General features: G+C 41.3%; 1 protein-coding gene across 2 annotated transcripts in view; it reads right to left on the reverse strand.

Moving 5' to 3' along the window:
* FMN1 (formin 1) overlaps window positions 1-25,232 on the reverse strand; it is a 393,533-nt gene that overhangs the window by 221,640 nt on the left and 146,661 nt on the right. For both annotated transcript variants that reach the window (XM_081108000.1, XM_081108001.1), the window contains one exon: window positions 20,595-20,656. In XM_081108000.1, the coding sequence (XP_080964126.1) occupies window positions 20,595-20,656 (62 nt within the window). The remainder of the gene's footprint in view (window positions 1-20,594; window positions 20,657-25,232) is intronic.

Here is a 25,232-nt window from a genome sequence, read left to right on the forward strand (position 1 = left end):
GGCTGGCTGTAATTTTTTTTCTCCCCGGCAATATTTCCATTTTAAATATTACAGCTACACATATTAATAATGTGAAAAGACAGGGGCACTATTACCTGAAAACTCATATATAATTTCTTCAGAAGGTATTCAAAAGTTATTAACTAAATATACAGGTTAATGAAACGCAGGGCCAGCTATAAACCATCAATATCACTGCATAACTGCTGTAGCATTTCATATCATCGGTGCGCTGCTTTCTCGTGTTCTGGGCCTGTCAGCTACAAGAACTCATAGATGCCAGGTCGTGCCATGCACCCTACATGAAAAAATGAACTGACTCAAGTACCCACGCCAGTCATCTATTCTCAATAATTATAAACTACTTACACTCTAAATATTTAGATTACTAGGAATCTTGGTGTTGGACCATCACCTTTCCCACACTGCCCAGAGCAGAAGGCGCTCCGATCGCATGCCCTTGAATACAGTATTAATACACATATGAAACAGATTAGAATGGCTGAGGTGTCTGAAAGAAAGGAATTTTGATTTTTATAAAGATTGGCATGAAGATCATTTTTCTTGGTCCAGATTTACTTTGTTAAACATACCCCAACCTCAACTGTCATTGCCAAATATAAAAGCAAATGCCAATTTTCTTCCAAGTCACTTTCTTTTTTATGTTTTTCTTTCATGTGTTTTCAGATTTTCATATCAACATAGCACAGGTAAGAATAAAAGTGTACAGTTCAATACAAACATGATGTACCGGAGGGGAAAACATTGATCAGCCCAGCACTAAACATTGGGGCTCATGAAGAAGAAAACATCTGTCTTTTTGTTTCTGGGTTTGATTGGTTTTAAGGCTGATCTGAGGGGACAGGGGGTGCTATGCAAAATCCCCTCACAACATTCATAACTTCTCAGTAACAGTCCTTTGTTAAAGGTGGTGCTTGGTTGCAGGTTTGGGGCGGGGGATGTAAAATTGCTCCAAGAGGTATTTCTGACCGCTGGCAGCCTCTCTGTCTCTCCACTTAGAAAGATATGTGTGTGTGTGTGTGTGTGTGTGTGTGTGTATTTTAGGTAATCAGTTTGCTAATGAGCAGGGAGTGAGTGAAGCTGTGGGAATCCAATGATGGAATCTAAGTCACAGTAGAACAGAGTCGGTCTGGACACTGATCCGTATCTCACAAATCTAGAAAATCTTGTCTGAGAATTATGACATAATCTTTTAAACTCCTATTTATAAACCCTGGACGCCATTTTTAATCTTGCAGAGATAAAGAGTGAGGAAAGAAGGGGAAAAAAAGTATTAGACAACCGTCTGACCTTAAAAAGCAACAAAGTTGGAAACGAATTAAACGTTTGGAAGAGGTAGCCCTATTTTCCTCCAATTGATCCATGTTTAATTTTGTTCGTGTGGCTGAAGACTGTGGTTTTAAACATGTCATTTGAAACCTCAGATAGCATGTACTCAGGACTGCCCGCCATTAAGGGCTGCATGGCAGCTTCTCTGCCCATCGCTTAATTGCTGGTAACACTTTCTCTGCTTTTGGCAGAACCATCTCCATATGGCTTAAGTGATGAAACCCTGGATTGAGATAAATCCTGATTTCTAGTTATAGTACTTCTATCAGCTGCCCACAGATTCTTGGGCTCTATTACTGCTAATGAGTAGTAACCAGAGGTGAACCCCAATGGGTGGTCGACTTCCTCGACTAGCAAGACCCCTGTCCTGTTGGAGGCATGCTGCTTCCCTCAAGGGCACTGAGGAAGAGAGGTTAGAGAACCATTAAGCTCCACTGTAAGATCAGCTTTTCAGCCTTCAATTCCCCACCTACAGAATGCAAGGGTTAACAAGTTACTACAAATTCAAATTGAGTCCATGTTGCTTTAACCTAAACCAATACAAATGATCCCTCATCAGAAGCTGTCTAAACAGGCAACATGTGATAAATGTGCATCTAAAACAATGAGAAACAATAAACACCATTCTCCCCGAAGAAAAACATAAACTGTAAAAAAGATGTCTTTTAAAAACCTTCTGGGAACATAGTTTTCTTTGTATAGTTCTCTGTCTGTACTGAAGAATACTGCCTGTAAAATCACTTTGGTTTAAACCCAGTTTCCATTACAGAGGAATAAAAAGGGAAACCAACCAGTGGTTGATTTATGCATTAGTGCGTGCATTACTGTGATGGTAGACTCAACTGTGTGCTATTTACTGAAGGTTTATGTCCCTCTTGTGCTCAGCACTTGGGGGCGGGGGAGGGCAACATCGTTGCTTTCATGATTATGAGAGTCTGCTATGTGCCTGGGTCAGGTATGAAACCATGAGGTTTCAGAAGAGGAAGCCCTGGGCAATCAGAGATGGTTTCACATATGAGGATGAACCCTTGCCAGGCCACAAAGGATTGGCAAAAGGTGAGCAGATTGTGAGCAATCCAAGTGGGAGAAAAAGGCAGAGTGATGGGAAAGCATAGGCAACTAGTGGGAGAGAAAACTAAAGTCAGACATTTGAATCGGATTTTAAAAGGTTTTTAAATGGCGTGCGAAAGACTTTGAACTTCACCTGATAGGCAATAGTGAGCCACCAAAGGTGTTTAAGAGAGGAACAACGATCTCTAAGCAATTTATAACATGGCTGGGACACAGGCAAACTATGAGAAGGGCTACATTAGGATGAAAGCACAGGGTGCCGAGGAACAAGTGTATGAAGGGACCAGGGTGCTAAAATTAGCATAATTTGGCAATCAACGGGATGCTGCCCAAGAAGCACCTGTGATTTTTGGCCTGGACTTTTACTTTTAAGGGAAAAGCGGAACATTAAATGAATAGGGCAGCTAAGAAAAGAGACAGTTTGTGTTGTGTTTATAGTAGGGGGTGGAGGGACAAGTCATAGGCAGACAAGTCCTTTCAACCCTGGGTATTATAAGAATTTTTGATAATCTGACTTTGGAAATTTTACATTTGTAATACTGAAAACATTTCCCAGTGTAGGTTTTCTAGAAAAAAACCTAGAATTTCCTTGGAGCTGGAACTTAGGAAAACTTGAATCCAAATAACTAGGTCTGAAAAGCCTTTACGCAGCTATAAATGAAACCTCCAAGAGACAATGTATAGAAAGTCAGGTAACTATAGGCCACCTTTTGGAGAGTCACGGTTGAGGGTGCTGCAGATTCAGGACTGAGTGACAGCAAGTAAGATGTAGAGACACTCAGAGGCGGAAGCACAGGGGAATTCAGTGTCTCAGATGTCCAGGGAGGAGATTTTAACACTGACACTCAAAACAGTGGTTCTCAACCTTCCTAATGCCATGACCCTTTAATACAGTTCCTCCTGTTGTGGTAACCCCCAACCATACAATTATTTTTGTTGCTACTTCATAACTGTAATTTTGCTACTGTTATGAATCGTAATGTAAATATCTGATTGCAGGATGTATTTTCATTGTTGCAAATTGAACATAATTAAAGCATAGTGATTAATCACAAAAACAATATGTAATTATCAATGTGTTTTCCGATGGTCTTAGGCGACCCCTGTGAAAGGGTCGTTCGACCCCCAAAGGGGTCGCGACCTACCGGTTGAGAACCACTGCTCCAGAATCAATGAAGAGTGGTGGGGACCAAAAGAGTTCATAATTACTGCATCTGTGGTCTCAGCTGTTTCAGAACAGCGATAACAGACAGCAAGTGGTGTGAGAATCGTCTGCATGGAACTAAGGTTTGAGAACTTTGCCAGTGAGAGGAGAGATGGAAGCTCTAAGAAGCAGAGTGGTCAAGCGAAGGGATTTCAAAGTAAAGGATGGCTGAATTTATCATTAGAAATGGGGCAAGGCACCTGCCAAAAAGAGAGCAAGGGATGAGAAAACGTGCAGAAGGGGTGGTAGGGGATGGCATCAAGGAGCTCTAGTGGACAAATATTCACTGTTTGAGTTTCTTTTTCTATGCAGAGGGGCCAAAGTTAAAAACGAGGCAAAGAGCCCTGGCCGGTTTGGCTCAGTGGATAGAGCATAGGCCTGTGGATTGAAGGGTCCTGGGTTCAATTCCAGTGAAGGGCATGTACCTTGGTTGCAGACTCCTGGCCCTAGTCAGGGGCATGCAGGAGGCAACCAATAGATGTGTTTCTCTCACATCGGTGTTTCTCTCTGTCTCTCCCTCTCCCTTCCACTATCTCTAAATATCAATGGGAAAAAATATCCTCAGGAGAGGATTAAAAAAGGGGGGGGGGCAAAGAAATGAAGGTGACAATAGCCTATAAACAAAGGCGCTGATTTTTAAACTTTTGCCTTCTTATCTTAAAAGAAATGCTCCATTTTTCACCCAGAGTTAATTTAGCCTCCAGGGTCCCTGATCTCACCCTCCTCCACCTTCTCAAGGACATTTTCTTATCAATCTGTTCTTGACTGGGCCACTCTCCCCTTCACCTACGCAGGTCTCCTGTGGACAGTGCAAGGCTGGCTCCGCTGGTTCCAGGCCTAATCTACACCTAGTGCACATCTGTTCTTACTGCTGGATGGTAACTGCACAAATATTTCACTACATAACCTGGACTATGTATTCTGTTGGTGAAGGTAGGATCCCCATGTTGTGGACCGTCTGAAACCACAATCACACAAAGTGTCGGGGCAATGGCTCAAGACTGGGTCTGACGCTGAAGCCTCGCGCTGCTTTCTCATGCGCAGGGCTCTCTCTAGACACTTGTCAAGAGGCCGCGGTAGACTCTGTTTCTGTCTAAACATTACAAAGTACTGGCTTGCTGTCAGAGACCAAACGCTAAATGGCTGCAATCGCTTGATAGATTGTGTGAAAATTTTATGGTCCTTCCGTCAGACACCATAATTTATTATCACATAATACACAGTCAGAAGAACCAAAAGAAACCATCCCACAAGGGCAAACAGTGTGGAGGCAGTGGCCCTTTGACACTCTGAGGCCACAGGCATTATATGGATCCAATAAGAAAGCCGCCTCCAAGAGCGAGAGAACCACCTCTTGATCTTGCAAAATGTTTTTGGACACCTAAAGGCTCTTTTATTGCTGGGGCTGATTAAAATGAAAAGCTTAAACGACTAAAATGTTCTTTTTGATGAGTTTTTGCCATGAACTATGGACCCTGTAGTCCAGTGGGATTCGAGCCCTTTGATCCTAGGCACTCACATAAATTCAGAGTCATAAAACAACATTGGATTTGATTTTACTAGTGCGGCTGATGTGCCAGATTTGTAATGCAATCTTGTTTTCTCCCCTCCCCGTTTCTGGGCCCGTCCACCATTGTTTTATAGCAAAAGGAAAGGAGTTTCCATTTGCTTTTGGCAATCAAGCTTCAAGATTGAGCCACTACTCCGCAAAGTGGGAATTTCATACAAAAATAATGATACTCTATTACAGTCATCACCATTAGAATCCATGTTATTTTATGTGCTGAAAATAAAATACCAAAAAGAAAAACCCTTTTGTGCATAAAAAGAATTATAATTTCATTATTTAAGAGGGTAAGAAGATCATGTGGTTGGAAACTATAATGTAAGTTCTAAGTAGGAAAAAATATGATCAGGGATAACATTCATAAATTTATAGCAGGACTAGCTGAAAATAAAATTTAAATAATAAAAGACCCCCAGGTTGTTTAATATGTTAGTTTTCAAATTTCATTTATCTAAAAAAACTGGTACCTGAGAGAGAAGTAAAGGAAGTAGTCAGAGGCATTTGTTTAGTGAAAATATATGAAAGGAATGTAACTGAGATATTTAATTCACTTCCTTTTCTAATCTTCTAATTGTTTTCCTGTGTCTGTCTCCATACATTATAATAGTCCTATAACTTATAACTCTGGAAGTGAAAGTGTTACTATAAAAGATCTATGAGGGAACTAAAATGCAGATAAATTTACAAAAACCTGTATTACAGAAACCAAACTGATCATTAATAGGTCACAATTATGTATTTTTTCATAGAGTAAAACATCAATTTGAGCTCATTTTGAAAAAGCAATGATATATTCAGCCTGTTCATTAGATCAGGGAATGCTAATTTAAGTTGTATAAATAATTTTTAGCAATTTTATTTTTCATAGATTACCTGAATACTGGAAAATGGCTCACCAGAATTATTTTGTGAGTGACATGGGGCACAAGAGTCATGAGAGGGCTCAACAATTCTAATTTGAAAAGAAATATGGTTAAATATACCAATGTCATTATCCCATGGGCAATGCCTGATGAATTTTCAGCTGCAGTCTCTCAATCCATGCATGAGGCCCCATGAACATCTCAGAGAATGGCCCATTCAGATAAAAAAAATTCCAGCACACATTCACCTCCTTGCCTTTGTGTGTGACTATATTAGAGTAAGCCATATGAAATTTCTATTTTATCAGTTAAAATAGGTCAGATATCAGAAATTTCATATGGATAAACTCCATAAAAAATTGAAAACACACACATTAATTTATTCTTCCAATTAATACTTTAAATTGTTATTATATCTATGTATTTGCAGCAGATATAGGTCAGGGGGATCTTTTGAAAACCCAAATCTATTCTTGTACACAGTCCTCTGCTCAGAATTAGCAGATTCTCATTGTTCTGAGGATGAAATTGGGAAGCCTTCAAAGAACCAACAAAACCCTCCAGAATCTAGCCTCTGGCCCTCCTCCACTTCAATGTTTTTCAAGCTGCAGTCCATGAACCATTAGTCAGATAGCAAACCACCTTATGCTTTATCACAGCATTTTTTTTAAAGAGAGTTGAACATACCAGGAGATCAGATTAAACAAATTCTGTTTAATAAAATCATTATTTCTCATATAGACACACATATACATGTAATCTGGGTTTCAATATGAAGTGTGTTTTTTATTCTGAGATGCAGCCTAACAAGTCTGAAGTATGCTAATCCAGAGCTTCACCCCAGCCTTTCTCCTACTTGTCACTTACTGCTCCAGTCACACTATCTCTCTGCAGTCTTTCAAACCAGCCACACTCCTATTTACCCTTTGGAATTCAACTTAAATGCCACTTCCTAAAAATTACCCTTCCCTGACCTTCCAAATTTACATTATACCCTATCATAGCATCTCATTCTATATATTTCTCCAAAGCACTCATCCTATGTAATAAAGAGGGAATATGTTAACTGACTGTCACACCCTCACAAAGATAGCAGCACCCAGAGCCAATAAAGAGGGAATATGCTAATTAACTGCCACGCCCTCAGAGATGGTGGCGTCCACAGCCACAGGATGGCGGCACTCAGTCCCCTCAGCCCTGCTGGGGCGGCAGGCCCCCAGCACGGTCAGGCCCGCCCCCAGGCGGGTCCGGCCACTCCACATGTGTCCCCCAGTCCCCTCAGCCCCCTAGCTGCCTAGGGCTGGCCCAAGGTGCAGGCAAGCCTCGGATGTGGGCTGCCCAGCTGCCCAGGGCCACCCGAGGCTCAGGTAACCAGGGCTGGCCAACACTTGCGCTGCCGGCACTGGCAGCAGCAGAGGTGTGATGGGGGCGTCACCTTCCCCCGATTGCTGGGTCGCCTCCCACCCCTGATGGCTCCTGGACTGTGAGAGGGGGCAGGCCGGGCTGAGGGACCCCCCCCCCCACTCCAGTGCATGAATTTTCATGCACTGGGCCTCTAGTCTATATATATTTCTTGATTAGTTGTTAGTTGTTTTATCAATATCTGTCTCTCTGACTCAACTACAAGGAGCAGAAAGTAAGGACCATGCCTGTTCTGCTCCCTCCAGCATCTAGTACAGTGCCTGACACCCAGTACTTAATATATAGTGAATCAATGAATGAGAGACCTGTAATTTCCTTTTGATGACTTAGTTCTTAGATGAAAGACAGATAACCAATTTCATTAGGCACTGTTTTTAGGTGGCTCTTTGTCTTTTATCATATAGAGTGTGTGTGTGTGTGTGTGCGCACGCACGCGCACGTGTGTATGCATAAACACATCACATATTGCTTCTGTAAGTACATTAAGCATTATGCCTATGAGTACAAACCTATATGCACATATCTGTGAATGCTGTCTGTGAAATAAGCTAAGGGAAATTTTATTTTTTCATGTGTTTTGAGCAAAGCTCTGAACTGGAATGCTGTTTCAATCATCAAAAGAAAATCTACTTCAGTTTTAGGAGAAAAGGGGTCAAGATGACCTCCAGTGGTGAGACTGGGAAATGGCTTCTGAAATAATGTAAAATACCCAGATTACCTGTCACACAAAGGGACACGTGCACGCAACATACCTGTTGCAATTAATACTTTCAATTGTATGTGTTATATATATTTGAAACAGGCAGGGGTTATACCATACAGAGTACTAAAACAAAATAAGCCAACACCGTATTTACAGAGATACCTACAGCAGTTTCCAGAGACAGTAAAAGAAAATGCCACTCATTTATGGTAATCAGTAAAATCTGAGACTTCATAAATCTTAGTTGAGATATAAGATCTGAAATTCACAAAACACACTAAAAGCAGATAAATTCTAGATGCTAATAGTCACATTAGCATAGGTTCGAATATTACCTAATATTAAAAACTTAGTTTAAGCTGCCTTAGTTTAATTTGTCATTTAGTTATTACTTCTCAGTCTTTTGGCTAAGATCATGTGCATGTAGCTATTTAGCTTTCATAGTACAAGTTCTATTCTCCTAATTAAACAGTAACCTCTGATTCCAAAATCCAGGGTATGTGCTAAGTATGGTGTCTGGCATATAGTAATAGGCAATAAGTGGTAGCTGCTATTGCTATCATCATTATTAAGTGATGTTTTATTCTCCAGCACATCTCTTATATTTGACAGATGCTCAATTAGTATTTGATTACATAAAAGATAAACAATAAAAAGCACAGTTAGTATATAAAACTAGAGGCCCAGTGCATGAATACATGCCCCAGTGGGGTCCCTAGGCCTGGCCTGCGGGATTGGGCCGAAACCAGCTCTCTGACATCTCCTGAGGGGTCCTGGATTGTGAGAGGGTTCAGGCCAGGCCAAGGGACCCCACTGGTGCACGATCGGTGCCAGGGAGAGACACAAAGCTTGGCCAGCTGGGGAGGGACTGCGGGAGGGCTCCTGGGTGTGTCCAGCCCATCTCACTCAGTCCCAATTGGCCAGACCACAGCAGCAAGCTAACCTACCGGTCAGAGTGTCTGCCCCTGGTGGTCAGTGCACGTCATAGCGAGTGGTTGAGTGACCTTGGCATATTACACTTTGATTGGTTGAATGGCTGACCGGTCGACCGGACACTTAGTATATTAGGCTTTTATTATATAGGATTATACTTTAGAAAGTTAATCTTCATAGCAAAAACAATCTTGAAATGCAAATGCAACATCTTCCTCAGGGCCCCCCAAATCTGTGCTATAACTATTGGGGTGTTTTTACATATTCAGATATTTTCTTCATAAAATCATGGCAGCAGTAATAAAAATGAAATCACACTGTTATAACAAAAAATATTAAAAGCAATATTCTTTGAAACATTAAGTGTACATTAATGACAGAATGTTTTCTTTCATATACGTTCCTGGTTTATATTGGGAGAACTTCACCACCATAAAACACTCAACAGCCACTGACTTAAAGTAAATGAAACATGCTGCTCCTCAGAACAAATGCAATAGTTACCACTTATTGGACATCTACCACTTTCCATTGTACTTCCGGTCCCATTCTTAACGATCATAACACCTGTAATCAGTGTCCTATCCACCAAGTTAAGATATCATCACAACCACTCTTCAGAGGAGAAGCTGAAGCTCAGAAAGGTTTAAATAATTAGTGCAAGACCACACATCCAGCAGATAGTGGAGACAGAATTCAAACCCAAGGAAGGTTTCATATCTGTGTTTCTACTCAGCTGATCTGCCTAGAGTTATGCTGCATTTCTTTCAATGAATGACTAGATGACTTCAATATATAGGTTTATTCTATAACATATTCTTCTCCTAAAGTCCATAACTTTTAAGGACCAATATTCTACCCAAGGACAGATCCAAGAAAGAAGGTCATGTCAGGAATACTCTCTAGGCAAGGACCTTTGAGGTGTAGAAACTTCCATAGGCAGTTCAGTGCAGAAGTCAAAAGTGCCACCTCATAGGGTTGGCATAGTAACGCATTTAATCCTCATTTAATCCTGGCACATAGTAGGTGATCATTAAATACCACTAGGACTCAGAGCAAGCTAGGGCACAGAGTTGCTGTGAAATGGTCAAAGCATACACATGCGTACCTGTGTGTACACACAAAAACTCAATAAATTCACACTACCGATTCCTAAACTCATGAGGTTGGACTTATTAGAAGAGGCAACAGGTGCCATTTATCATGCATGGGCACACCCTACAAATAACTGACAGCAGAGGGGACAACCACATACCCCTGTGCTTAAGGAATCAGTAATACTGGGAGCTCCGTTGGAGAAAATAAGATTTTAAAAAGCTGAGAAACTCCATGTTTAAATTGAAGAAGTCAATGAAGAAAAGAACTGGTAAGACAGAAGTTTTGCCCCAGTATTTTCTTAATTTATGGCCTCAGAAATTGATTTCTTTGAGACTCAGGTTTCAAATCTCTAATATGAACACAGACAAATATCAAAATTATGGTGACAAGTACTAGAGGCTTTTCTTCAAACTGGGCTCAGGACCAGTTGTAAGAAATGAAAATGAAAAGCAATATTCTATCTGCTCTTTCTACTGTGCTTACGTAGGAGGAAGGGAAGAAGAGCTTGTCATTTCTGAAACCAATTCAATAAGAAGACTCTGTTGATATTTTCCCTTTCCCAGCACCACACAAATGTCCCCATTGTAGGTTTTTGTTGTTGTTGTTGTTGTTTTATCATACAAGGAGCTTGTATAGAGTAAGAATAGGGGATGATCTATAAACATCCTTGCCACAGAAATAGAGGAAGCTGGTAAGTAAAAAATTAGAAAAGCCATTATACTGGAGAAAACGAATCAAACCAGTTGACAAGGTGACAGTGGAAACGGAGCAGGTTTAGACACCAGACAGACCTGATGAGTAAATCTTGCCATCACACTGACCAGCTGTGAAAACTCAGGATAGCACTTCACATCTCTGAGTCTCTCCATGGATTAGAAATTGTGTCCTTGAAGCACCGAGCACTGTGCCTGGCTGTGCTGGTCCTTCGTGCTCCACATACAACTATGTTCATAATCATCTCCAATCAAGTCAGAAGGCAAAGGACACTCAGCATTTAAACTCAAAAAATCAAATCCTTTCTTTCCCACCCCTTCCTAATAATGTCCTGTAACATAGACCACACCCAATATTTTAAACTAAGAGCTCATTTTTCATGCACCCTTTCAACACTGCTGCCCTCACTCTCCCATCAACAGCCCTTCCAAGAAAGGACAGTAGAATGGAAGAAAAAAGGAAAGGAAAATAAATGCAGAAGTACACAAAAGTCTAAAAGCCCAGGAGACTTTTGCTTGGTACTCATGACACCATGGAAAAAGTAGATGAGGACATTTTTACCCAGCTTTTCTATGCTCCAAACCAGAGTCACCAACTCAGATGTCCACAGGACCAGGCAATCAACATAAACAGGGAAAGGGGCCTGGATACTAGACAACAGGAAATGTGGGAAAGTTAGAACATACATTCTCATTATAATCCATCAAAGATGACAATTTAAATAACACTGAGCTGATAAAATAAAGTTTTTGGGGGTTGTGCTTGATGGTGTCACAAATTCAAGAGCTCTGTGGCTCTCCTAACACTATCTCAAAAATAGCCTTCTACCAAAATACTGTGAATCATAAAGGCATTTCTAACAATATCCACTCAAAACACTCAGGAACCATTCATTATATTTCAACCAGTTGCCTAGCACTGTTGCAGGTAATGTGGGACATGGGGACCTCCAAATCTTTTGGATTGAGTTGAGGCAGACACATGGAACCACTCTGCCCAGGCCACAAGTAACAGAACTTCAGAAGTGGAAGGAAACTGAGACCACCTAGTCCTACACTCTTAATTTATCGCTGAAGAACCTATTATTCACCCAGTGGTACAGGATTATGGAAAACTCACAGAATTACTGGGTGAGGAAAAACAAGTCTGGAGAGAAGGAAGCACCCCCACAGGCTCTAACATACCTCCCTTCCTCCTTCATGAAGAGTCAAGAAAGCAAAGGACACCACTCAGAAGGTCACCTGCTCCAAAACAGCCTGTCATATAAAGTAAAAAAAAAAACACAAAACTATTGAAAAAAGGAAAATTAACTTGGCCCACACAAGTGGCTCATGTTTAGAGTTTAAGACTCAGCGAAGATGATTGGGGCAGGTGATGCATGAAGGGGGCATACACAACCTGCATCAGTTTCCATGATACAAATGAGTAATGCACATATTCTTTGTTCTACAACTAGCTTCCCTCCATTAGCAATTACGGCTTGACATACTGTCTGACTCACATGGGGCAAGACAGCACCCCGAAGGCTGAAACAAAGGGCTCCTGGGCTAAGTCTGCCAGGGAATTAATTGCTTTGTGTTTTTCATGAAAATTTGACTCCAAAGATATCTACAGGCTTTGAGGTAGTCAGTGGCCTAAAAGGCATCAACACCAGTGAACCAGCAAGTCTACTAAACTCATAATAGTGTATTATACATCCACAATGAAACAATGGATTAAAACATTTCTCAACATTTAATTTTCTTTCCTTCTTTTTGGCACCTCAGTAATGAATTATACTAATATCAGCACTTAGGGGAATACCATAAGGGTTTGATGAAATCATTATATTTCATCTTTGTGAAAGTTTTGTTTATTGTTCTATAAATTACTCCTTTTCCATTGCAGTAATCTCCAGGAATTAACAGATTTAAATGTATTGTGTTGATAACAAAGAACATAACAAATGGAAAAGGCTCAGGATTTATGTCTATATAAATTTAAGCTGTATCAGCTCAAGTGTAGTCTGCATTCAATTTTGTTTCAACGACAGCAATGTATAACCAGTGGAGTGGATTGAGAGAGAGAAAAGTAAGGAAATCTTTAAGTTTCTCTTCATGAAGGCCAACATACCATTTGGTTCTCTTGGGGACAGCAAGGTACAGGGTAAGTTAATTTCCAGTTTGGCATTCATCCCTGGATCATTTCACAGAGAGAATTACCATATTAGAAGTGTGACTGCATTGCACAATGAGCAGGGCCTGCCAGAGGCCATTGCTCAGCAAACTTTCCCTCAGTTTAGGGCTATGGTCATGATGAATGGGGTACAAGTAAAAGGGTCCCCTAAAGGAAATGTCACTGTTGGCTGTCCTTTGTCTTCTGTCCCACAACCCAAAGAACATTAGTTAAAAACAGATAAAAACAATCTGTCATTTCCATGGCACCTATTTCCAAACTGCTTAAAGTACTGGTCAAAAACCAATATTCTTCAATTATCCAAAGCTGCTCAAAGCCAGACAAGGGGTATGCAGGCTATTTTTCAACTTTCAAAATTGAGGAAGCAGAGAGCCAAAGAAGTCCTACCCATCCTATGCTCATAAAGAAGAATTGGGCCCTATGGGTGCTTCATTTCCCATTCTCACGGAGTCAGGCACCTGAAGAGCACTGGAAGGCTAGAGTGCTCTGGTCACACTGTGACTGAAAACCTGAATGCGCTGCACTGTTCCACAGAGGCAAGCAGAACCGAGAAAGCAACCCCTGGTTAGAAAGGAGAACCTCTAGAAGAAACTATAAGAAAAAGTGTGGGGGATATAATAGCAGGGACTTAGTCTCAGTTAAATAACACTAGCGCTAAGAGCGTAATGTGGTGGATAACAGAATTCTATTTTATTTTTTTGGATGGTGAGGCCAAACATAAAATTCAAAGGGCTATTAGAGATTATAGGGCCTGGCCCTTCATTTTAGAAATTAGGAAACTGAGCCCAAGAGCACTGCCTGAAGTTCATAGTGTTTATCATGGCAAACCTAAGACCCAAGAATCTCAACCTTCTGACTCCAAATCGAATGTTCTTTCCATTAATGCTGCACTGATTATTGGAAAGAATATGGGCTTCACAGTCAGACAGAGCTGGGTGGACACAAGTTCAGGTTTTCCTCTTACTAGTCTAAGACTTCTGACATGACAAGTCAATCTCTGCGAGCCTCATGTTTTATCATCTGTAAAATGGGGACAAATATATTACTTTGCTTATATTTCTACATTTACTTTGCATAATACTGATGGTCTCTCTCTGCCTCTCTCTCTCTCTCTCTCTCTCTCTCTCTCTCTCTCTCTCTCTCTCTCATCCACCCTCTCTCTTTCCTCCCTCCCTCCTTCCCTCTCTCCCACCATATGAGAATACAGCTTTTGTAAACCTGGAAGAAGACCCTCACCAAGAACCTGACCCTGCTGGCACCCTGATCTCATACTTCCAACCTTCAACCTCAAACTATGAAAACTAAATATTTGTTGTCTAAGAAAAAAAACAACAACAAAACAAATGCTAAATGACTGGAACAGAGGTTGACACACAGTATGGATTGAATTAAAAGTACAGTACTATGCCCTAGCTGGTTTGGCTCAGTGGATAAAGCATCAGACTGCGGACTGAAGGGTCCCGAGTTTGATTTTGACCAAGGGCACATGCCCAGGTTGAAGGCTCGATCCCCAGTAGGGGACATTTATGAGGCAGCCAATCAATGATTCTCTCCCATCATTGATGTTTCTAGCTCTCTCTCCCTCACCCTTCCTTTCAGAAATCAATAAAATATATAAAAATAATAATAACAAAGTAAAATTGTTTAAAAAAAGTTCAATTCTATTATTTTTCAATCACAAGTTGTTATATAAGAAATATTTGCATGTCATCTATATGCCAAGCACTTTGGTAGGTACTTTTAAGAGATGTAGAGACAAACATCACTGCTCCTCCAGGGTGCTTAAATCAGCAGATTAATAAGCAGGGCCTTGGTGGCATGAAAATGGTTCTGAAACCACTTCAAGAACTTAACTTAAATCTTGCATTGAGATGATAAGACTATATAAATCAACTTAGAAGAGTATTCCAAAATATGGGTTATTTGCGGGGGGCGGAGGGGGAGAATTATGTGGGAAACAAGTTATACAATTTTCTCTCTTGTAGTTCTTCTCTATACATGGTAAAGTCCCAACAGGAGAACCAGATATTTCTCAAACTTATACAACCATGAAATCTTTTTGTCAAGAAGCATTTCAGAGATTCTCAGTACAGTGGAATGAGCTTTCAGGAAACCTGGTGTAGACTACCCTGATAGAGAGCACAGAGGAAGAGGAACAACTGAAAGATCCTGGAAAAATCACCCTAAAAGAATAAGTCAAATGTCCCAAGGAAGTCCTCAACCAAGAGAGCCCGAGGATCACTCTTAAGCTGCTTAATCATAAGGAGATCTGCGCAGAGAAAAGGAATGAGAAATAACACATAACCAGTACCATTGGGTGCACCCTGTGCTGAACAATCCTAGAAGAACATTATCAGCAGCAGCATGAGTATTACTGTACAGATGTGAAAACTAAGTCCCAGAGAAGTTGATTCATTTCTTTTTTTTATTGTTTTACTAGGGGCCCGGTGCACGAAATTCGTGCACTGGGTGTGTGTGTGGGGGGTGGAGGAGTGTCCCTCAGCCCAGCCTGCCCCCTCTCACATACTGGGAGCCCTCAGGCGTTGACCCCATCACCCTCCGATCGCCTGATCGGCCCCTTGCCCAGGCCTGACGCCTCCGCCAGAGGTGTCAGGCTTGGACAGGGGACCCCCATCTCCCCCTGATCACTGGCTCTGGCCCCCGCCCAGGCCTGAGGCCTCTGGCCCAGGAATCATGCCTGGGCAGGGGACCCCCATCTCCCTCTGATCGCTTGCTCCAACCCCCGCCCAAGCCTGACGCCTCTGACCCAGGCTTCAGGCCTGGGCAAGGGGACCATCATATCCCCCCAATCCCCGGCTCCGCCCCCCACCCAGGCCTGATACCTCGGCCAGAGGAGTTGACCCTCATCACCCTCCGATCACCAATCACCGGATCGGCCCCTTGACCAGGCCTGAGGCCTCCGGCAGAGGTGTCAGGCCTGGGCAGGGGACCCCCAGCTCCCCCTGGTTGCAGGCTTCGCCCCTGCCCAGGCCTAATGTCTCTGGCCTAGGCGTCTGGCCCGGGCAGCGGGGACCTGCAGTGGCAGCGGGGAGCGCCGCGATCATGGGCTTCGCTTTAGGCCCAGGCAAGGGACCCCTAGCTCCTGGGACTGCCAGGTTCGACCGTGCCCAGCTCCCATCGCTGGCTCCACCCCTACTTCCTGCTATCACTGGCCAGGGCGGCAAAGGCGCCTGATTATCTGATCATGGCTGGGGGGCAGGGCAAAGACGGCCTCAGGGCCGCCTTTGCCCTGCCCCCCAGCTCTTAGCTCCCCCCTGGGTTTCAGATCACTGTCAGTGGCAGGGGGCTTCTTCCTGCTTTCCCTTTCGCCTCCCTGCATTGTGCCTACATATGCAAATTAGCCGCCATCTTGTTGGCAGTTAACTGCCAATCTTAGTTGGCAGTTAATTTGCATATAGCTCTGATTAGCCAATGAAAACGGTATCGCCGTACGCCAATTACCATTTTTCTCTTTTATTAGTGTAGATTGCTTAAAGTATTACAAAGGGTATTACATATGTGTCCTTTTTTTCCCCCGCCCTTGACAATCCCCTGGCCTCCCTTACCCCCAGTGTCTTATGTCCACTGGTTATGCTTATATGCATGCATATAACGTCACAGTGCAAGGAGCTGAACTGAGCCCTGACTCAAAGACCTGAGTTCTTTCACATTCTCATCATGCATAAAATAAAATCACAGCTTTACAGTCACACAACCTGTACAACAGCCGTGATGGTGGTTTTCAAACCTTGCTCCTAAGCAAGCTCTCAGAAATAACTCTTTATTTATACCATGAAAGATTTAGTTTTACCATATGCTTTGGAAGGGCAGATCTGAAGTATGTTTCTACCCAGTAGTCATGAACTATGTTTCTACCCAGTAATCACGAACTCATGCAATGGCTGCCACAGGCAAAACTTCTCAAATAAGTGAAAACCTGTAAAGGTAGGTGGTAACTTTTTAAAATTAAAGTTAGTAACATAGAATTATCTAAAAGTGAAAAATGAACCAGATGATGCCCAGGATCATGAAGTGATCATAAATTCTCAAGGTACAGTTTGCGAAAGAAAGGGCACACTTGGACAAAATTAAAGAATTTTGCTGTGGCTATTTATCAATGACACAAAATAGTGAACCCACAGGGAATATTCAATGCGGGAAGCCACCGCTTGCCAACACTGTCATGAGAGTGCACCAAGGAACGCAGAAGGCCGATGGACCTTGAGCATTAGAAGGGCTGACACTAAGCACCAATTGTTGGTGTTGAGATAGTGGTGGCTCGAAGCAATTTCCTGACCTGATAGCCTCCAAGTAAATGTTTACTGGACCTTACTGATCTTTACTGATTTTTATTGATCTTTACTGATCTTTACTGTCTGCTACCTGTTTGCCGTGCTTTACTGAGGGCAAGATGTGTATCTAAAACTGAATAAAAGCAGACAGGACCCAGTTTCAGTGTGTCTCTTCAAGAAAGAGGCTCCACCTGGCCCCCAATGCCTTCTAAATTCATATTTCTAACATAGTATTTTCATTTGTGCGTCAGCCCCTCCTTCAGATCCTGAACCCTGCCACAAAGGTCTTGGCAGTTCAACCTGCCACCACTCTCCTACCAGAGATTTTAACAGAAAAGTCAACCAAGTGCATTGACTTTGTGTAGAAAAAATATAAACATAAGACTCCTGAAATGGATTCATTCACATAATCAACAAACCTGTTTTTGATAAGGGGAACCTATATGTTAGTTGCTACACATCTTGAAAATCTGTTCCCAAGAACAAGCCCTGTGTCTTCTCTATAGAACAGCACTCCGCAATGGCAGGCATGCAATTAGGAACTCCATACTCTCCCACTTACAAGCCTTGGGACTCTGGGCTAAAAATGTCAACCTCCAACCAAATTATTGTAGGTGGTAAGAATCCCTTTTGCAGGTCAGAGAATTGAACAATTAAGGTTCTCTGAATTTAGGGTCTCTGTTTATTGGATCATGTTATTTCTTTAAATTCTCTGAAAACATTCCAAAAAATTAAATGTGATACATATCACTTCTTGTATTTGGTCACATAATTAATCACTTTTCCCTTGTCTTTTACCCATGAAATCTTCCTTATTCTAGAAGGGCATCCTGAAGAAGTCCTGAAACACGCTAGCTTGGCCATGAGCTGTAAGTGGAGAAAGAAACTGTAACAGGCAATTGAAGGCTGCCAATGGAAATCACATACTAAGAAATGAACATCACCACAGGAGTCCTCCCACCCACAAGTCCTGTGCCTTCGTTGCTTTGTAGACTAAAACAGGTAGAGATGATATCCTGGGAGTGCCCACGAGGACGGCCAGGCCAGGTTACCGTCAGTTTTATGCGCAGCTTCTATGCGGACTGGTTGGTGTTGCTGTGATCTAGTTACTGTATTTTCAACATCTCCCAGAGAACAGGGGTTAATGAAAGCATAAAGGAGCCAGGCCAGTGAAAGGGCCCAGAGCAGGACAGTGGCAAACCAGAAAACAAGTGTACGAGTTGAAGCGGATACCTGCTACTCAACCCTGTAGGTTGAAGACATACAGGAAAATAAGCCCACTGTTGACACATTTTCCTTTAAAACAAACAAACAAAAAACCAGCTAGAAATCCCTGCATATTTTAAAATATTTACTCCTAATTCAATCTTAAAATGTTGTTTGCCAACAAAAACTAGAATACGAGTTGCCAGTTTCCTGTTGAGGGGTATCTGTGACTGCTAAACAGTTCTGGACTACAGTTAACTGTACAAACTGGGCACCAGGCCCTGCCCTGGTGGCAGTGGTATGCCATGGCAATTAAGTATAAATCACAGATATGTGATTTCAGCAATTAGTTATAAATCACAAATATGGGACAAAAATATTCTTTATAGTTTACTGGAAATAGCATTTAAAGAGCAGATAATTCTTTCAGAGATACTTAACACTTAAGATACAATTAGAAACATTTTTTTTAACCTTTACTATTGCCAGTCATACCTTGTTCTGATTTTATCTTAAATAGAGATCACAATTCCAATATACTTTTTTCTTTTCCATTTACTCTTCTCTTTCCCTTCTCCAAACTTCCCTTCATTTGAGATGGAAGATTATAGGACTTTTATGGAGATGACACAAACTAATATATGTAATGTCTAAAACAATGACCAGCACAAAGTAAAAACTCAAAAATTTTAAGCGCCAGCTATATCTATGAATATTATTTAGTAGTCAAAGTCCTCAACAGGGCTGGTCTACAGCCTGTGGAAAGCTAGTGTTAACTCTTAAAACCAAGTTGCTACATAAAATGTCTGCTCACAGAACCACTCTGTACCTACTCGAGTTAGCAACCTGTTTCTTAAATTAATCCCAGTTCAGCTCCTCTGAGACAGCCGAGAATCTTTTGCACATCAGAACACAGATAAAGAAAGAGAGGTCTCTGTAGAGCATTTTGCAACAAAGGAGGTAAGGGCCTCCACCTCTCTTTTTCCCTTAGGAGACCGAGGTACTTTTCCACCTTTTTGTTTCTTTGTGAAATGGACTCATTCCCTCTTCCGAACTACTTAGACCCAGCTGGATGAGGGTGGCATGAATTTATATACCATATGACTTAATGATAGTTTTGCTACTTGCAATGGCTTCATGTATATTCTAACACGTTGTCTCAGTTACTGTAAAAATGCATTATCACTTACTGAAAAGGAGAATATCTGATCCACTATGTTATTGAAATAGCAAGTAATCAGTTAACACTAAACACCAAGTTTTATTTAAAGTTTGCTACTGTCCTCTCCTGAGGGACGGAGTCCACCCAGTCATCAGTGAGCTAGAATCGGTGCTTGATTCGATATTCACTTATTTGAAATTAAGACTCTGAAACTTCCTGTTGCAGGCACAGCAAGCAAACACCAAAAATAAGGGGTTGACAATTAGATGGTGGAGGAAATTATGCCTCAGTCTTTCTGAGCTTCGCCAAAGAGGATCAAGTGAGCCATTTCCAAGCACTCCCTGGGGATACACAACTCAACACAACTCTTCCTCCTACTAGGCTCACTTCCTTAATGCCTTAATCTGCATGACATCATATCGCAGGCATGTGCTAACAGGCAGACAAATACAAACACATGAATGGAAGTAAGCCAAACAAAATAATTTACACTGTGCCTACAAAAAATAACTATTTAAATACTTCTTATAAACAGCAAAAGGCTAAATACTCCATCATCTTTCCTGCTTTACAAATAAACCCATCATTTTTCCTGATCAAATTCTTTTCCCATGCTAATGCGTTTGTGGTATTTTTTAAAAATAGGAATTGAATTATATTAAAAACGGAGTCCAAGGCTTTCATCCCCAGGACAGACTCAGTGCCCGCTGGCAAGTGCAAGCTACAGGTGCTGTCCAGGTAAATATGCCTTCAAAAGGGAAATGTTTACTTCAGCACATGAGGAAACTAAGAATCGACCTCAGTAATCAGTTCAATAGAATCAAAGAGACATACCTGTAGGTTTTCAATTTCTTCTTTGTGCTCCCTCTTCAAGTGTAAAATAGCAGCTTGGTATTCTGCAAGATCACAAAAGAAACCAATTACAAAGAAGCACGAAATGATACACAAAATTCCAAGTGAGCATCTCCAAGATTCTAGAGGTGCTTCTACAAGTAAACTGACTGAATAATAATAATAAAAAAAACACACACAGAAAACCTGAGTAAATAAATGCACAATTGGATATTCACTTGACAAGAGATGTTGCAAACTGAGATAAGACAAGACAAGGAGCTCAGGATAAAAGGAAGATTTTGTTCCATTTAGAAAACTTTGAATTATCATAAGCTCCAAATTAGGCAGATAGGATAGGGTTAAAAAAAAAAAAAAAAAAGCTTGATGAGTGTTCCAGATAAAGACTGGGTCAGGGTTTGTCTTTAAGGAGGAGTTGGAAGTTAAGGCCCCACAGAGAACAAACACAGATGTGTTAAGAACAGACACACAGGAAATAAAACTTTCTATGTGAGATCAGAGAATTCAATTTTTAACTCCCCCATTCACCCCCCACCCCCCCACCCCAAAAATCTCCATTTGAATGCAAGGCTAAGCAAGCACCCAGGGCTGATTTTAATCTTTAGATCAACTTCACAAAGTCAAGACCATTTGTCATTTGGGTGAGAGAATAGAATGTAGGTTAAGTTGAAGTTGAAAGGGGGACAAAAATAAAATCCTGGTCCAATTTTAGTCTGAGTCTAATAATGTTTATTCCAACAATAAGTCCCAAGTGTACACAGGAACTGCAGCCAACCACTAAAACGACCATTCCCTGGCTAAGCATGAAGCAGCTATGACAACTTGATTCCCAGCAATACGGCTAAGTATGTGGGGTCACAGAACTATGCAGGCTGCAGAGAACCACAGAGCAAAATGCTGTGAGAAAACGTTTTTGTGGCATAAGCCAGTTTTTTACAAATGGGTTTGGGTTGTGAGTATGAATAAGAAAAATGTCAGTTAGATGTCATTTTAAGATGTATGAAAAGACAGGCTATTTCGTCAAGTGAGTTTCAGAATGAAAGGCTAGGTTTCAGTTCAAAAGTGGATGTGGGAAATCTTTGGTAAAGCCATAATGGAGAGGAGTGTTGCTGTTGATAATTATGACTAGTCATGCCACTGCTTTTGTGGTCCACTGAGCTGGGAATCCATCAGCAAATTTTAAGGTTTCTACATCCAGACCATGCCTTGAATCAAATCACTTCTACCATCCCATAACCACCACTATGGTCCAAGCCACCAGCATCTTTTCCCTGGACCGCTCAAGTAACCTGAAAAGGTTACTGCTCTCTTACCACTACCAAAACCCATTCTCCTCACAGCAGCCTGAATGATCTGTTAAAGGAACGAACCAGATTATCACCCATCTCTGGGTTTCCGCTGTACACAGACTGAAATCAAAACTCCCTCCTATAGCCCATAAGGCCCTTTGGAACCTGATTCCTACATACGTCTTCCTGTCTTCCTTGCTCACCACACTCCAGGCACACTGGCCTTCTTACTATTCCTTGAACTTGTCAACTTCTTTTCTATCTCAAAATCTTTACTAATATTGGGGACAATAATAATGAATGTTATTTGTTGAGCACTTACAATATACCAGGTGTTACCTAAGCACTTCACATGCATTAACTCATTTTCATCCCCACAATAATCCTATGTTGTGGATACATTTTCCTCATTGAAAAGGAAGAAACTGAGTAAATTACAGAGCCAGAAGACATACATAATTCAACGAGTGAATGTATAAACAAGCTGTGATACGATAAAATGGAATACCACGCAGCAACAATAAAGAATGAACTATGAATACGTACATCAACATAGATGAATCTCAAAGGCTTTATGTAGAGTGAAGGAAGTCAGTCTCAGAAGGCTAACAATTGTTTAATTCAATTTGTATGACATTCTGGATGAGACAAAACCATAGGGGTGAAGAACATATCAAAGAAGTGGCTAGAGGTTAGAGATGAGGGAAGGTTTCACTACAAAGAGTCAGCACAGCACAGCCGGTGTGTCTCAGTGGTTGAGCATCAACCCATGAACCAGGAGGTCACAGTTTGATTCCCGGTCAGGGCACAAGCCTGGGTTGCGGGCTCTATCCCCAGCAGGGGTTGTGCAGGAGGCAGGCTGATCAATGATTTTCTCATATCATTGATGTCTCTCTCTCTCTCTCTCTCTCTCTCTCTCTCTCTCTCTCTCTCTCTCAAATCAATAAAAATATATCAAATATTCTTTTAAAAATAAAGAGTCAGCCCAGTTGGCGTGGTTCAGTGGTTGAGCAACAACCTATGAACCAAGAGGTCATGGTTCAATTCCCGGTCAGGGCGCATGCCCAGGTTGTGGGCTCGATCCCCAGTGTGGGGCATGTAGGAGGCAGCCAATTGATGATTCTCCCTTATCGTTGATGTTTCCCTCTCTCTCTCCCTCTCCTTTTCTCTCTAAAATCAATAAAAATATATCTACATATCTATATATATGTATATTGTAAGTGCTTATATATATATATATATATATGCCTAATATGCAAATTGTCCCCTCAGCAGTTCAACCAGGAGACTGGGAGTCTGGGAGTTCAATCGCTTGCTATGATGTGCACTGACAACCAGTGGGGCAGTGTGGAATGAAGGAAGGCTCTGGCCGGCAGGCAGCAGCTAGGGAAGGGAGGCCCCGGCCGGCAGCCAGAAGGAAGGTCGCAGCTGGCAGCTGGAAGGCCCCGATCAGCCCTAATCACTGGCCAGGCCTAGGGACCCTACTCATGCAAGAATTTCATGCACTGGGCCTCTAGTGTGTGTGTGTGTGTATATATATATCTGTATATACATACATATATATATATATATATATATATATATATATATATATATAAGAGTCAGCACAAAAAAGGCCGTTTGGGTGCTATCACTATTTTCTATCCTGACTATGATGGTGGATACATGAATCTATACATGGGTTAAAAATTAGAGAACTGTACACCAAAAAGAAAAAAAGTGAATTCTATAGTATGTTAATTTTTTAAATCTATACCAAATATTACACTTTTAAATATTTTTCCTAGGAGATTCAGCATAACACAAAAATACATGTTACTACCACTTCTAATCTTTGTTTTCCTAAGGGAACTAACTATCAGGTGCAGTAGGGCAAGAAAAAAAAACAAACATGCTCATGCACACATGGCATACACATGTATATGTATGTACATATATAGAAAGGGAAAAATAAAGCTATTATTCACTATGATTGTATATTTAGAAAATTCCAAGATTCTCTTAGAATATTAGATTTAATATATGAGTTTAGTAGGGTTGCTTGATTTAAAATCCATATATAAAAATTCTGATACCAGTAAGAGTATAAAAAATTAAACTTAAGATAACTTACAGTGCCCCTGCTTAATACAATGTACTTAGAAATAACCTTAACAAAAATATGTAAGACCTCATGAGAAACCAGAAATGCTATGTTGAAATATATTACAAATGAAAATATAGACAGGTAGTGGGGCAAGCCATATTTTGGTAAAACTCGATATTGTAAAGATGTTGATTTTCTCAAATTGATCTATGGATTCAGTGCAATCCCATTCAACATTTCTAATCGTTTTTGTTTTGTTTTGAAATTGAGGAGCTCAATCTAAATATTGGTTGAAGCACAGAAGTGCAGAAAAAGTAATTAGCAAAAAAAACATTGAAAAATAAATAAAAGGTAAGATGAATTATTTTTAATTATCACCACATAATTAAAGTGGTGTGATACTGGCACAGGGATAATAAATAGACTAAAAGAATAGACTAGAGAGCCCAGAAGTAGACCACGAATCTATGGTCACTTGGTAGATGACAGAGTTGCGTGAGAGATATTTGTTTACAGTAACAATTGTCTTTTCACTAACTATCAATTGGGAAAAATAAATATTTACATGGAAAAACATAAAACTGGACTCCAAATTTACACCATATAATAATCTATTCTAAGTTGATTAAGAGCTAAATTATAAAAAACAAAGCCATCATCCTATCTAATAAAAGAGAAACATGGTAATTAGCGTACGACCGCTACCCTTCCCATTGGCTAATGAGGGTGACATGCAAATTAACTGCCAGTCAAGATGGCGGCCGGCAGCCAGGCAGCTGGAAGCTAACATGAGGCTTGCTTGCTTCAGTGACGGAGGACTCCAACATTCCCTGCCTGTCGCTGCCAGCCTCTGAGCTGCAACTCTAAGCAACTTTGTCACAAATATAGAAGCTAAACAAAACCCCAGAAACCTGCTTTAGTCGCAGGGCTTCAGCCAGCAGGACCGCAACATTGTTTCAAATACAGAAGGTAAACAAAGGCCAGAAACCTGCTTTCAGCAGTGGAGGCCTAAGAGCTGGAGCCTCAGAGCTAAAGCTGGCACAGAATAAAAACGAAAGAAAAAAAGGAGCGGTTGGGAGCTTCAGTCACCCACCAGCCTGAAAACAGCCCTCAGCCCTTCACCCAGACTGGCCAGGCACCCCAGTGGGGACCCCCAACCTGAAGGGTGTGTGACCGGCTGCAAACAGCCATCATCCCCTCACCCAGGCTGGCCAGGCACCCCAGTGGGGACCCCCACCCTGATCC

Source organism: Myotis nattereri, assembly GCF_964212035.1.
Source record: "Myotis nattereri genome assembly, chromosome: 1".
NCBI classification, from domain to species: domain Eukaryota; kingdom Metazoa; phylum Chordata; class Mammalia; order Chiroptera; family Vespertilionidae; genus Myotis; species Myotis nattereri.